The sequence below is a fragment of the Atractosteus spatula genome, chromosome 5 (assembly GCF_055471065.1).
Source record: "Atractosteus spatula isolate fAtrSpa1 chromosome 5, fAtrSpa1.hap1, whole genome shotgun sequence".
NCBI lineage: Eukaryota > Metazoa > Chordata > Actinopteri > Semionotiformes > Lepisosteidae > Atractosteus > Atractosteus spatula.
In genome coordinates this window covers 12,084,983-12,099,852 of record NC_142710.1, presented here as the reverse complement: position 1 = coordinate 12,099,852, position 14,870 = coordinate 12,084,983, and the positions used below count along the sequence as shown (strand labels likewise).

Below are 14,870 nucleotides of genomic sequence, written 5' to 3'. Positions count from 1 at the left end.
TCAGTCAGTGTGTCTGTATGAACCCCTCTCTCTCAGTGCAGTGTTAATGTACTGGAGTGTCCAGTCAATGTGTCTGTATGAAGCCCTCTCTCTCAGTGCAGTGTTAATGTACTGGAGTGTCCAGTCAGTGTGTCTGTATTAACCCCTCTCTCTCAGTGCAGTGTTAATGTACTGGAGTGTCCAGTCAGTGTGTCTGTATGAACCCCTCTCTCTCAGTGCAGTGTTAATGTACTGGAGTGTCCAGTCAGTCAGTGTGTCTGTATTAACCCCTCTCTCTCAGTGCAGTGTTAATGTACTGGAGTGTCCAGTCAGTCAGTGTGTCTGTATGAACCCCTCTCTCTCAGTGCAGTGTTAATGTACTGGAGTGTCCAGTCAGTGTGTCTGTATGAACCCCTCTCTCTCAGTGCAGTGTTAATGTACTGGAGTGTCCAGTCAGTCAGTGTGTCTGTATGAACCCCTCTCTCTCAGTGCAGTGTTAATGTACTGGAGTGTCCAGTCAATGTGTCTGTATGAAGCCCTCTCTCTCAGTGCAGTGTTAATGTACTGGAGTGTCCAGTCAGTGTGTCTGTATTAACCCCTCTCTCTCTCAGTGCAGTGTTAATGTACTGGAGTGTCCAGTCAGTCAGTGTGTCTGTATGAACCCCTCTCTCTCAGTGCAGTGTTAATGTACTGGAGTGTCCAGTCAGTCAGTGTGTCTGTATTCACCCCTCTCTCTCAGTGCAGTGTTAATGTACTGGAGTGTCCAGTCAGTCAGTGTGTCTGTATTCACCCCTCTCTCTCAGTGCAGTGTTAATGTACTGGAGTGTCCAGTCAGTCAGTGTGTCTGTATGAACCCCTCTCTCTCAGTGCAGTGTTAATGTACTGGAGTGTCCAGTCAGTCAGTGTGTCTGTATTAACTCCTCTCTCTCAGTGCAGTGTTCATGTACTGGAGTGTCCAGTCAGTGTGTCTGTATGAACCCCTCTCTCTCAGTGCAGTGTTAATGTACTGGAGTGTCCAGTCAGTCAGTGTGTCTGTATTCACCCCTCTCTCTCAGTGCAGTGTTAATGTACTGGAGTGTCCAGTCAGTCAGTGTGTCTGTATTCACCCCTCTCTCTCAGTGCAGTGTTAATGTACTGGAGTGTCCAGTCAGTCAGTGTGTCTGTATTCACCCCTCTCTCTCAGTGCAGTGTTAATGTACTGGAGTGTCCAGTCAGTCAGTGTGTCTGTATTCACCCCTCTCTCTCAGTGCAGTGTTAATGTACTGGAGTGTCCAGTCAGTCAGTGTGTCTGTATGAACCCCTCTCTCTCAGTGCAGTGTTAATGTACTGGAGTGTCCAGTCAGTCAGTGTGTCTGTATGAACCCCTCTCTCTCAGTGCAGTGTTAATGTACTGGAGTGTCCAGTCAGTCAGTGTGTCTGTATTAACCCCTCTCTCTCAGTGCAGTGTTAATGTACTGGAGTGTCCAGTCAGTCAGTGTGTCTGTATTCACCCCTCTCTCTCAGTGCAGTGTTAATGTACTGGAGTGTCCAGTCAGTGTGTCTGTATTAACCCCTCTCTCTCTCAGTGCAGTGTTAATGTACTGAAGTGTCCAGTCAGTCAGTGTGTCTGTATGAACCCCTCTCTCTCAGTGCAGTGTTAATGTACTGGAGTGTCCAGTCAGTGTGTCTGTATGAACCCCTCTCTCTCAGTGCAGTGTTAATGTACTGGAGTGTCCAGTCAGTCAGTGTGTCTGTATGAACCCCTCTCTCTCAGTGCAGTGTTAATGTACTGGAGTGTCCAGTCAGTGTGTCTGTATGAACCCCTCTCTCTCAGTGCAGTGTTAATGTACTGGAGTGTCCAGTCAGTGTGTCTGTATGAACCCCTCTCTCTCAGTGCAGTGTTAATGTACTGGAGTGTCCAGTCAGTGTGTCTGTATGAACCCCTCTCTCTCAGTGCAGTGTTAATGTACTGGAGTGTCCAGTCAGTCAGTGTGTCTGTATGAACCCCTCTCTCTCAGTGCAGTGTTAATGTACTGGAGTGTCCAGTCAGTGTGTCTGTATGAACCCCTCTCTCTCAGTGCAGTGTTAATGGACTGGAGTGTCCAGTCAGTCAGTGTGTCTGTATGAACCCCTCTCTCTCAGTGCAGTGTTAATGTACTGGAGTGTCCAGTCAGTGTGTCTATATGAACCCCTCTCTCTCAGTGCAGTGTTAATGTACTGGAGTGTCCAGTCAGTGTGTCTGTATGAACCCCTCTCTCTCAGTGCAGTGTTAATGTACTGGAGTGTCCAGTCAGTCAGTGTGTCTGTATGAACCCCTCTCTCTCAGTGCAGTGTTAATGTACTGGAGTGTCCAGTCAGTCAGTGTGTCTGTATGAACCCCTCTCTCTCAGTGCAGTGTTAATGTACTGGAGTGTCCAGTCAGTCAGTGTGTCTGTATGAACCCCTCTCTCTCAGTGCAGTGTTAATATACTGGAGTGTCCAGTCAGTGTGTCTGTATGAACCCCTCTCTCTCAGTGCAGTGTTAATGTACTGGAGTGTCCAGTCAGTCAGTGTGTCTGTATTAACCCCTCTCTCTCTATTGCAGACAGCTTGTCAGGATGCAGGAGATGATGGAGATGATGATGAGCAGCAGGTATGGAGTTTGTCTCTGTCTCGCTGTTAGTAGAAGGCTATGCTAGCAGCAGTTCCCTCAGTTCCTCTCCCTGTACCCTGCCTTGCGCCCAGTACTTTCTGGGATAGACTCCGGCTCCCTTGTGATCCTGTATTGGGAGAAGTAGATAGAAAATGAATGGATGGATGTTTCTCAGGGTATATTACGATCTCCTGACGGGAACTAGGAATCATGCCTATTAATCTTCTTTAAACTCTTTCCAAGGCTGCAGTATGTTTGTGTGCTGTGCTGGCCAGACCGAACCTGTGTGTTGTGAGCTCCATGCCTTGCGCTATAGACCCCTGCTGACCGTGCTGTGCTGCCCCATGTGTTCCAGGCGGAGTATGACGCCATGCTGCAGGAGTTCGCTGGCGAGGGTATCCCCCTCCTCGCAGCCGCTGTGCCAGGAGAGACCTTCTCCCCCTACTTGAACGAGCTGCTGCCCCTGCTGATCAACAAGACTGTGAGTCTGTGTGACGCACACACTGTATCACAGGCTGACACACTGTATCACAGGCTGACACACTGTATCACAGGTTGACACACTCTATCTCACACACACACACACACTGTATCACAGGTTGACACACTGTATCACACACTCACACACTGTATCACATACTGTACTGTATTACACACTTTTACACAGTTTCACACACTCTTAGACCCTATCGAACTTACACACTGTATCACACTCTTACACACTATCTCACTCACATTCTGTTGTACACTGTATCACACTCGCGCACATTCTGTTGCACACTATATTACACTGTTGCACACTATGTCACACTGTATCACACTCACACACGCTCTGTTGCTCTGTTCACACCCCTGCCCTCTGTCTCTCCCTGGCAGAAGCCCTCCTGCACGGTGGCTGACCGCTCCTTCTCTCTGGGCACGCTGGCCGAGATCCTGCAGGCGCTCGGGGGGGTGTCGGGGGGTGCGCCCGTCGCCACCCACCTGGCCAGTCGACTGCTGCCAGTGCTGGTGGGCGGCGTGAGGGACAGCGATGCCGAGGTGCGCAGCAACAGTGTGTTCGGAGTGGGGGCGCTAGCTCAGGCCTGCGGGCCTGCCCTCTCACAGTATCCTGCCTGCTGTGTGCACACTGAGCTGTAGGGAGTGTGAGTGGGAGAGGTGCAGTTCCACTGTGCTCAGGGTGGGGGCGCTAGCGCAGGCCTGCCCTCTCACAGTATCCTGCCTGCTGTCCGCACACTGAGCTGTAGGGAGTGTGTGGGAGAGGTGCAGTTCCACTGTGCTCAGGGTGGGGGCGCTAGCGCAGGCCTGCCCTCTCACAGTATCCTGCCTGCTGTCCGCACACTGAGCTGTAGGGAGTGTGTGGGAGAGGTGCAGTTCCACTGTGCTCAGGGTGGGGGCGCTAGCGCAGGCCTGCCCTCTCACAGTATCCTGCCTGCTGTCTGCACACTGAGCTGTAGGGAGTGTGTGGGAGAGGTGTAGTTGCAGTGTGCTCAGGGTGGGGGCGCTAGCGCAGGCCTGCCCTCTCACAGTATCCTGCCTGCTGTCTGTACACTGAGCTGTAGGGAGTGAGAGTGGGAGAGGTGCAGTTCCACTGTGCTCAGGGTGGGGGCGCTAGCGCAGGCCTGCCCTCTCACAGTATCCTGCCTGCTGTCCGCACACTGAGCACACATTAGCGCAGGCCTGCAGGATGCCGTCTGGAAGGAGCGGGATTTTTTTTCGGAATCTGCGGTGCCCTTTGCCCCCCTCCTCTCCCGTCTCCGTCGTTGCCTTGACTCCCTGTCTCAGAGACTACCCCGCCATGCTGGCGCTGTTCTCCTCCCTGCTGTCCCGGGAGTCTGACCGCAGGGTGATCGACAACCTGTGTGCTGCGCTGAGCCGCATGATCCTGGCCAACGCCGAGTGTGTCCCGCTGGAGCAGGTGAGTGCGCGTGCGATCTCCTGCCTCTCTCCCCCTCAGGGGCTGAAGCACGTTCATGCTTAATCCCATCCTCGTCCTCCCCTTCCGCACATGTCGTGGATTCATCTCCCAGTAATGTGATGAGACGTAAACCCTGAGGTCCTGACTCTCTGTGGTCAGTAAAAACCCCAGGGTGTTTCTCGAAGAGAGTAGGGGTGTTACCCCAGCATGCTGCCCAAATTTCCCCCTGACATTTACCAGTCATGGCCTCCTAATAACCCCCCTCTCTGAACTGGCCTCATCACTCTGCTCTCCTCCCCACTGAGAGCTGGTGTGTGAGCAGACTGGTGCATCATCACACTGGTGGTGGAAGAGGGGATCCCCATTACCTGCAAAGAGCTTTGAGTGGAGTGTCCAGAAAATGTGATATATAAGCGTAAGGAATATTATTACATACAAGAGAAAATGGTTTGTACTACATACATGGACTGCTAAACTCTGCCCTCTGTCAAGAGTGTCAAGAATGATGAAACTGTCGCTTGTCGCTGTGAAGTGTCTCTGCTTGTGGAGGTAATATTTTGCAGCTCTTTAGTCAGATGTACATTTCCGATGATCAAGAACCTGTCCCTCTTCTCTGTCCCCTGTCTGCTGTCTCAGGTGCTCCCCGCCGTGCTGTCATGTCTCCCCTTGAAGGAGGACCTGGAGGAGAACAGCACCGTGTTCAGCTGCCTGGCCTTCCTCTACACCCACACACAGCCGCTGGTGAGACGGCAGGTAGCGGGGCACGTCAACCCGAGCTCGGGGGCCGGCCTTGTCCGCTCCGTGGGTCTCGGGGCCCCAGCCTGTGATGGACGCATGTATGAGCTCACTTTATTGGCCACATACATATACAATTTCTTGTATTGGGAAATTGTATATGTATACAATTTCCAAAACGTATATTCAATTTCTTTTCACAGACCCTAGCTTGCTCTCCATGAGACACACAGACAGGGAGAGGAGCTGGGGGTCAGAACGCAGGGTCAGCCATTTATACAGCACCCCTGGACCGGCTGGGGTTAAGGGCCTCGCTCAGGGGCCCAACGGAGTAGGATTCCTCTGCCGGCTGTGGGATTCGAACCGGCAACCTTCCAGCCACAGGCGCAGATCCTGAGCCACAGAGCCACCACACCACGTATGGTAACGTAGTGACACTGTGAGCGGAGGCCGCTGTGTTCATCCGAGACAAGTGTGTCCGCCCCTGTCACCCCAGCAGAGAGCAGTCACCAGTGGTGCGGTGGTAGCGCTGGAGAGGGCAGTGAAGACCCCAGAAACCCTCTCCAGCTCTGAAGGACAAGTGGGAATGGGAAGAGAGCACTTCAACACAGGGTAACTGTAACCGTTTGAGGCCCCGGTGTCAGGTCAGAGGGAGGAAACGGGGAAAAAGCCCAAAAAAGGAAAAAGCAAAAGCAGAAGTGTGGTGTGGTGGCTCTGTGGCTCAGGATCTGCGCCTGTGGCTGGAAGGTTGTCGGTTCGTGGTGAAATTGTATATGGCCAATAAAGTGATCTTAAAAAAAGTCTCTCAAAAGCACACTGCTTTGCACAGCGGCGTCCATCTGGGGGATAAAAGAAACTTCTTGGGACAGCAGTGTCCAGTCTGGACTGTCCCTGTTTAGAGGGGTCCACACTGGAAGAGAAAGAGCCCAAGACAACAGAAAAGGAGTCATCACAGTGGAGAAAAGAATTCATTCCAAAATGAGGAGTTCGGTCTCATTCCTCCTCGGATTTTGAGTTGGATTAAAGTTCTGGGTCTCTAAATTGCAGGATTGCTGGAGTTTATCAAAGGTATTTTCTGAGCACAGCGCAGTACGGGCGGGTTGCTAGTACAGGCCTGCTCTCTCTGTGCTGACGTTACAGTGCCAATACAAACCAGGGAGCAGCAACACAGGGGGCAGAATCACAGCCAGCACAGCCTGTGGTGAAAACAGGCCAAATGACTTCAGTGCTACTGACGCTGGGAGAGAATACTTCCAGTGCACAAACACCAGGCATCAAATGGGAAGAGAGTGAAGTTAGTGATTTTGTGAAACAAAAATTGAGCCAAAGCCATAATTGACAGAGAAGCTGAAATCGCCTGTATGAAGTGCATAGTTCTCTACGAACGTGCTACTGAACGGTATATTGTCATCATTACCAGTTTAGTTATGTTTTGAAAATCATAAATGCCTGAAAATTGACGCCCTTTTTTGATGTTTCTTATATAGCCAGAAATACTGAAATAATGACACTAACCATAAAAACACCTCCCAGAGTGATGTAGCAGTGTACAGCCTGAGTAAGTGTTCTCCTGTGCTGTGTTGTGTGCAGGTTGTGGGACACCTGAAGCCAGTGGTGTCTGCAGTCAGTCAGGTCCTGGGAACCAAAGAACTCAAGCCCGGTGAGGCGTCATCTGTTGTTGTCTGTCACTCTGTGTGTGTCTGTGTCTGTCATCTGTGCTGTACTGTTGTACTGCAATTCACTGTTTCACATTCTTGAGCTGTTTAATCCACTGTGTCACCGTGTGCTCGTCAGGAGTGCGGTGGCTTGACTGTTCACCAGTGACAGGACGTCACTGTGTGCTCGTCAGGAGTGCGGTGGCTTGACTGTTCACCAGTGACAGGACGTCAGTGTGTGCTCGTCAGGAGTGCGGTGGCTTGACTGTTCACCAGTGACAGGACGTCACTGTGTGCTCGTCAGGAGTGCGGTGGCTTGACTGTTCACCAGTGACAGGACGTCACTCTGTGCTCGTCAGGAGTGTTGTGCACTTCTGAACATTAGTGGACATTTGAGGGATATTTGCTTTGTTATTGTGTGGATCACAGGAAACAATACTTGCATTACTGTACTGTAGTAATATTTCTTAAGTACAACTGAATAGTTAAATCTGCATGGATTTTATTTGTTTATCCAAGAATGTTGTAGTGGGTATTACTTTGTCTTCATTTCATCATTATTTATTGTCTGCTTTATGTCTGAAAGAGAATGAGCAGAGATGTGAAAAGGCTGTGACAATCTGATGCCCTTTGCTTTTGTAATGCAGTGTAATGGCTGTTCTGTCAGGGTGTCTATATTGGCTGTTGTTCTCTGTTTCAGATATCCAGAACACTTTGCTTCTGTTGCTCAGAGACGTTGCCCAGCGTTATCCTCAGGAGTTCCAGACCGCTGTGATGTCACTTCCTGCTCAGGGGAGGGCCACGGTGACCTCTGCTGTTACTGCCTCCTAGCCCCGCCCACATCGGTGGAAACTCTCTCTTCATTGGCTGCCTGCCAAATCAGTATCTTCAAGTTTAGCCAATGAGGTGGGGCGCTCAGTAGCTATTTAATTTATACCATCAATCTTCGTACTATCAATTGAAACACAGAGAGCCAAAGTTCAGACTTAATGCAAAGATTGTTTAGTTCTAATTTTTACTTTCATTTTATCCTTTGTTGTTGCTGTTTAATATTTCACTTTCTTCTATGAAGGGGAGTGCTTTTGGAGTTGCTGGGTGTTTTTCAAACCATTAACCAGTTTAGAGAGGTTTGTAATGTGGAGAGCAGAAAGACGACAGGAGTCAAGGTATCTTTCACATTTACTTTCCCTCTGTTAGAGTATTATTATTATTGTTTTGAAGCTGTTTTCATTTACTGACTGATAAATACATTTCCAATGAGACTTTTCTCTGTGTGAAAATTGCTGCAGAACTCAAGTAGTACAAAATAAAATTTTCCTAGGCACTTAATCCACTGCACTCTGCATGTCTTTCACCTGTTTTCTCTTTCCTGTACTCCCTTCCCCTGTCCTGCCCCTGCAGGCTTGCACCCGCTCCATTGTCTAAGCATTGGTAGACCCTGGACAGGACACCAGTCCATCGCAGGGCAGAGGCACACACAATCACACCCTCACACACCCTGGACAGGACACCAGTCCATCACAGGACACGCACAATCACACTCTCACACACCCTGGACAGGACACCAGTCCATCTCAGGGCAGAGGCACACACAATCACATTCTCACACACCCTGGACAGGACACCAGTCCATCGCAGGACACCGGTCCATCAGAGGACACACACAATCACACTCTCACACACCCTGGACAGGACACCAGTCCATCACAGGACACGCACAATCACACTCTCACACACCCTGGACAGGACACCAGTCCATCTCAGGGCAGAGGCACACACAATCACATTCTCACACACCCTGGACAGGACACCAGTCCATCGCAGGACACCGGTCCATCAGAGGACACACACAATCACACTCTCACACACCCTGGACAGGACACCAGTCCATCGCAGTGCAGAGGCACACACAATCACACCCTCACACACCCTGGACAGGACACCAGTCCATCGCAGGACACCGGTCCATCACAGGACACACACAATCACACTCTCACACACCCTGGACAGGACACCGGTCCATCAGAGGACACACACAATCACACTCTCACACACCCTGGACAGGACACCAGTCCATCACAGGACACACACAATCACACTCTCACACACCCTGGACAGGACACCGGTCCATCAGAGGACACACACAATCACACTCTCACACACCCTGGACAGGACACCAGTCCATCAGAGGACACACACAATCACACTCTCACACACCCTGTACAGGACACCAGTCCATCACAGGACACACAATCACACTCTCACACACCCTGGACAGGACACCAGTCCATCGCAGGACACACACAATCACACCCTCACACACCCTGGACAGGACACCAGTCCATTGCAGGACACACACAATCACACCCTCACACACCCTGGACAGGACACCAGTCCATCACAGGACACACACAATCACACTCTCACACACCCTGGACAGGACACCAGTCCATCACAGGACACACACAATCACACTCTCACACACCCTGGACAGGACACCAGTCCATCACAGGACACACAATCACACTCTCACACACCCTGGACAGGACACCAGTCCATCACAGGACACACAATCACACTCTCACACACCCTGGACAGGACACCAGTCCATCGCAGGGCAGAGGCACACACAATCACACCCTCACACACCCTGGACAGGACACCAGTCCATCGCAGGACACTGGTCCATCACAGGACACACACAATCACACTCTCACACAACCTGGACAGGACACCAGTCCATCGCAGGACACACACACAATCACACCCTCACACACCCTGGACAGGACACCAGTCCATCACAGGACACACAATCACACTCTCACACACCCTGGACAGGACACCAGTCCATCGCAGGGCAGAGGCACACACAATCACACCCTCACACACCCTGGACAGGACACCAGTCCATCACAGGACACACACAATCACACTCTCACACACCCTGGACAGGACACCAGTCCATCACAGGACACACACAATCACACCCTCACACACCCTGGAGAGGACACCAGTCCATCACAGGGCAGACGCGCACACACACTCTCACACACCCTGGACAGGACACCAGTCCATCACAGGACACGCACAATCACACTCTCACACACCCTGGACAGGACACCAGTCCATCACAGGACACACAATCACACTCTCACACACCCTGGACAGGACACCAGTCCATCACAGGACACACAATCACACTCTCACACACCCTGGACAGGACACCAGTCCATCGCAGGGCAGAGGCACACACAATCACACCCTCACACACCCTGGACAGGACACCAGTCCATCGCAGGACACTGGTCCATCACAGGACACACACAATCACACTCTCACACAACCTGGACAGGACACCAGTCCATCGCAGGACACACACACAATCACACCCTCACACACCCTGGACAGGACACCAGTCCATCACAGGACACACAATCACACTCTCACACACCCTGGACAGGACACCAGTCCATCGCAGGGCAGAGGCACACACAATCACACCCTCACACACCCTGGACAGGACACCAGTCCATCACAGGACACACACAATCACACTCTCACACACCCTGGACAGGACACCAGTCCATCACAGGACACACACAATCACACCCTCACACACCCTGGAGAGGACACCAGTCCATCACAGGGCAGACGCGCACACACACTCTCACACACCCTGGACAGGACACCAGTCCATCACAGGACACGCACAATCACACTCTCACACACCCTGGACAGGACACCAGTCCATCACAGGACACACAATCACACTCTCACACACCCTGGACAGGACACCAGTCCATCGCAGGGCAGACGCGCACAGACAATCACACTCTCACACTATGGCCCATTGGTGTGAGAAGCCAGTTAACTGAAGCCAGTTAACCTACCAGTATGTGTTCGGACTGCGGGAGAAAACCCACATGCGCATAGGGAGAACATGCAAACTCCACACAGATAGCACCCCAGGAATTGAACCCAGAACCCCAGCAAGGCGAGTAGCAATGCTCACCACTGTGCCACCCTGCCCCCACACTGGTTCTGTAGTGCTACACTGAGACTCATCTCGGACTGACGGGGACACGTGACTATCATCTGTTTGAATGCTGACCTCTGATACTGATGAGAGAGACTGCAGTCATTAGTGGGAAAGCAGAAGAAATTGTTTATTTTTTATTTCAAATCATGTAAGTCAGGTGTTAATGTACATCACTGAACAGAGTTAACTTCTTACAATGGGAAACTATTTCTTGCAATAATCCCAGTGCAGTAGTGCTGTAGAACAGTCCCCTTACAATAGGAGCTACAGTCCAGTACAGTAGAACAGTCCCCTTACAATAGGAGCTACAGTCCAGTACAGTAGAACAGTCCAGTTACAATAGGAGCTACAGTCCCAGTACAGTAGAACAGTCCAGTTACAATAGGAGCTACAGTCCAGTACAGGAGAACAGTCTGTTACAATAGGAGCTACAGTCCAGTACAGTAGAACAGTCCTGTTACAATAGGAGCTACAGTCCAGTACAGTAGAACAGTCTGTTACAATAGGAGCTACAGTCCAGTACAGTAGAACACTTCCGTTAGACTAAGGCCTACAGTTACAGCATAGTGAAGAATTACATTTCAGATTGGTCAACAGCACTGAGAACTAGATGTCCATAGAGCCCATAGATAAAGGTCTTTAGCTGAAGGGTTCACTTGCAGGAAAGCTCATTACTAAATCTTGTTTTTTGCTTCAGAAGTCATCTTTGCTAATTCAGGATCAAATTTCCTTTGGTTTCTTTGGTTTTCTGCCAGTTTGGATGTGATTCTGTATCCACAGCAACAACCATCTCCACTGTCTTGTCACTGTTCTCTGGCAGCCCTTCTAGGAGAGAAAGAGGGGTTAATAATACACTGACTGACTGGACACTCCAGTACATTAACACTGCACTGAGAGAGAGGGGTTCATACAGACACACTGACTGGACACTCCAGTACATTAACACTGCACTGAGAGAGAGGGGTTCATACAGACACACTGACTGGACACTCCAGTACATTAACACTGCACTGAGAGAGAGGGGTTCATACAGACACACCGACTGGACACTCCAGTACATTAACACTGCACTGAGAGAGAGGGGTTCATACAGACACACTGACTGACTGGACACTCCAGTACATTAACACTGCACTGAGAGAGAGGGGTTAATACAGACACACTGACTGGACACTCCAGTACATTAACACTGCACTGAGAGAGAGGGGTTAATACAGACACACTGACTGACTGGACACTCCAGTACATTAACACTGCACTGAGAGAGAGGGGTTCATACAGACACACTGACTGGACACTCCAGTACATTAACACTGCACTGAGAGAGAGGGGTTAATACAGACACACTGACTGACTGGACACTCCAGTACATTAACACTGCACTGAGAGAGAGGGGTTAATACAGACACACTGACTGACTGGACACTCCAGTACATTAACACTGCACTGAGAGAGAGGGGTTCATACAGACACACTGACTGGACACTCCAGTACATTAACACTGCACTGAGAGAGAGGGGTTCATACAGACACACTGACTGGACACTCCAGTACATTAACACTGCACTGAGAGAGAGGGGTTCATACAGACACACTGACTGACTGGACACTCCAGTACATTAACACTGCACTGAGAGAGAGGGGTTCATACAGACACACTGACTGACTGGACACTCCAGTACATTAACACTGCACTGAGAGAGAGGGGTTAATACAGACACACTGACTGGACACTCCAGTACATTAACACTGCACTGAGAGAGAGGGGTTCATACAGACACACTGACTGACTGGACACTCCAGTTCATTAACACTGCACTGAGAGAGAGGGGTTCATACAGACACACTGACTGACTGGACACTCCAGTACATTAACACTGCACTGAGAGAGAGGGGTTCATACAGACACGCTGACTGGACACTCCAGTACATTAACACTGCACTGAGAGAGAGGGGTTCATACAGACACACTGACTGGACACTCCAGTACATTAACACTGCACTGAGAGAGAGGGGTTCATACAGACACACTGACTGACTGGACACTCCAGTACGTTTAGAATGCAGCTGGAGAGTGAGTTGTAAATATGTTGATACATTCAGTTCGAAGATGCTGGCTTGAAATGTAATATTTTTCATTTTCATGCAGTGAAGTGTCTGTCTCACCCGGGTGTGTTATTTCACAGCCTGGGGAGCGGAATGAGATCAGATTAATCCATCATTAATGCTGTCTGAGATCTAACAGGCTGGCCCCCCTCACCTCTCTGGGTGTGTCTCCAGGGCAGCACCGACACACAGCTCCTGCAGTAACTGCGGTCCGTGTGCGTCTCGGTGCTGTACAGGATCTCCTGCTCCAGCGGGTCGCCGGTCCTCTGCACTCGCACCCGTGCCTCCACGACCAGGACCTCCTTCTCCCGCAGTTGGCTGGGGCCCTTCCGGACCCGAGTCTTCGTGCTGTCCACCCAGAACACCTTCTCCTTTACTGCGGACCTGCGCAGACACACCCGCACTAGACTCCGATCTATAACACTGCTGACTGGTAGTAATGCGAGTTGGAGTTGTGGTGCTCTCCTCGTGCGGTGCACACGGGTCCCGAGGCGCCCGCTCACCGACTCGTGCGGTGCACACGGGTCCCGAGGCGCCCGCTCACCGACTCGTGCGGTGCACACGGGTCCCGAGGCGCCCAATCACCGACTCGTGCGGTGCACACGGGTCCCGAGGCGCACGCCCGCTCACCGACTCTCTCTCCCACCCCCAGATCCCTCAGTGTCTCGCTCTCTCTCCCAGCCCTATATCCCTCAGTGTCTCTCTCTCTCTCCCAGCCCTATATCCCTCAGTGTCTCTCTCTCTCCCAGCCCCATATCCCTCAGTGTCTCTCTCTCCCAGCCCCAGATCCCCCAGTGTCTCTCTCTCTCCCAGCCCCAGATCCCCCAGTGTCTCTCTCTCTCTCCCAGCCCCAGATCCCCCAGTGTCTCTCTCTCTCCCAGCCCCATATCCCTCAGTGTCTCTCTCTCCCAGCCCCAGATCCCCCAGTGTCTCTCTCTCTCTCTCCCTCCCAGCTCCAGGTCCTTCAGTGTGTCTCTCTCTCTCTCCCAGCCAGACTCACTGTGAGATCCCCAGATCCCTCAGTGTCTCGCTCTATCCCAGCCAGACTCACTGTGATCCCCAGATCCCTCAGTGTCTCGCTCTGTCCCAGCCAGACTCACTGTGATCCCCAGATCCCTCAGTGTCTCTCTCTCTCCCAGTGGACTCACTGTGAGATCCCCAGGTCCCTCAGCGTCAGGTCCAGGAAGGGAAAAGCTTCCTCCACGCTCAGCAGTTCGATGGGCAGGGAGACGCAGAGGGGCAGGTCCCTCTCCAGATCGGAGCGCACCATCCCCGCGCCCCACAGCTAGGAGACAGGTGTGCGCAAACACCTCTCTTCCTCACCCGCGTGTCCGAGTTAAACTGGTCGGAATGTGAGAAAACTGGAAAATAAATTCTCCTCTGTCTCTGTGTGTGGACCACTCACTCGTCAGTGTGGAGTGGGACTGGGTCTCTCTGTCTCTGTGTGTGGGGCCGAGTCTCTCTCTCTGTCTCTGTGTGTGGGGCCGAGTCTCTCTCTGTCTGTGTGTGTGGAGCCGAGTCTCTCTCTGTCTCTGTGTGTGGGGCTGAGTCTCTCTCTGAGGTGCTGCTGTCAGCTCTCTGCCTCTTGTTCTTGGGGGCAGATATATGTTACGCATGTGAAAGTGTGTAATTTGGCGCTTGGCTGTGGAGCTCATTAAACTGTCAAGACTGACATGTCAGTCCACCTTGACAGCAGAATCGCAGTCTGTATCACCAGCTCTGCTCCCGGTCTCACCTCTCCTCTCTCACTGACTTGTCCTTGAGAAACCCCCACGAGGACAGGAGACACAGTGAGAGAGGAGATGACAGAATCCCTCGGTAATAAACACA

The 14,870-nt window shown here is 51.5% G+C and overlaps 2 protein-coding genes across 2 annotated transcripts in view; one reads left to right on the top strand and one right to left on the bottom strand.

The window, feature by feature from the left end:
- The window catches only part of ipo4 (importin 4), a 28,930-nt gene extending 20,706 nt beyond the window's left edge, over window positions 1-8,224 (top strand). The window contains exons 24-30 of the mRNA XM_088916688.1: window positions 2,543-2,590; window positions 2,946-3,071; window positions 3,467-3,693; window positions 4,373-4,505; window positions 5,142-5,246; window positions 6,831-6,900; window positions 7,596-8,224. Of these exons, the coding sequence (XP_088772814.1) occupies window positions 2,543-2,590; window positions 2,946-3,071; window positions 3,467-3,693; window positions 4,373-4,505; window positions 5,142-5,246; window positions 6,831-6,900; window positions 7,596-7,726 (840 nt within the window). The 3' untranslated portion in view covers window positions 7,727-8,224. The remainder of the gene's footprint in view (window positions 1-2,542; window positions 2,591-2,945; window positions 3,072-3,466; window positions 3,694-4,372; window positions 4,506-5,141; window positions 5,247-6,830; window positions 6,901-7,595) is intronic.
- A 3,328-nt stretch (window positions 8,225-11,552) lies between these two features.
- LOC148834118 (uncharacterized) lies at window positions 11,553-14,448 on the bottom strand. Its single transcript, XM_088916736.1, has 3 exons — window positions 14,189-14,448; window positions 13,195-13,424; window positions 11,553-11,759 (listed from the first exon to the last, which is right to left on the bottom strand). The coding sequence occupies exons 1-3, from the start codon at window positions 14,308-14,310 to the stop codon at window positions 11,644-11,646; spliced, it is 468 nt and encodes a 155-aa protein (XP_088772862.1). The 5' UTR covers window positions 14,311-14,448; the 3' UTR covers window positions 11,553-11,643.
- Between the last annotated feature and the right edge of the window lie 422 nt (window positions 14,449-14,870).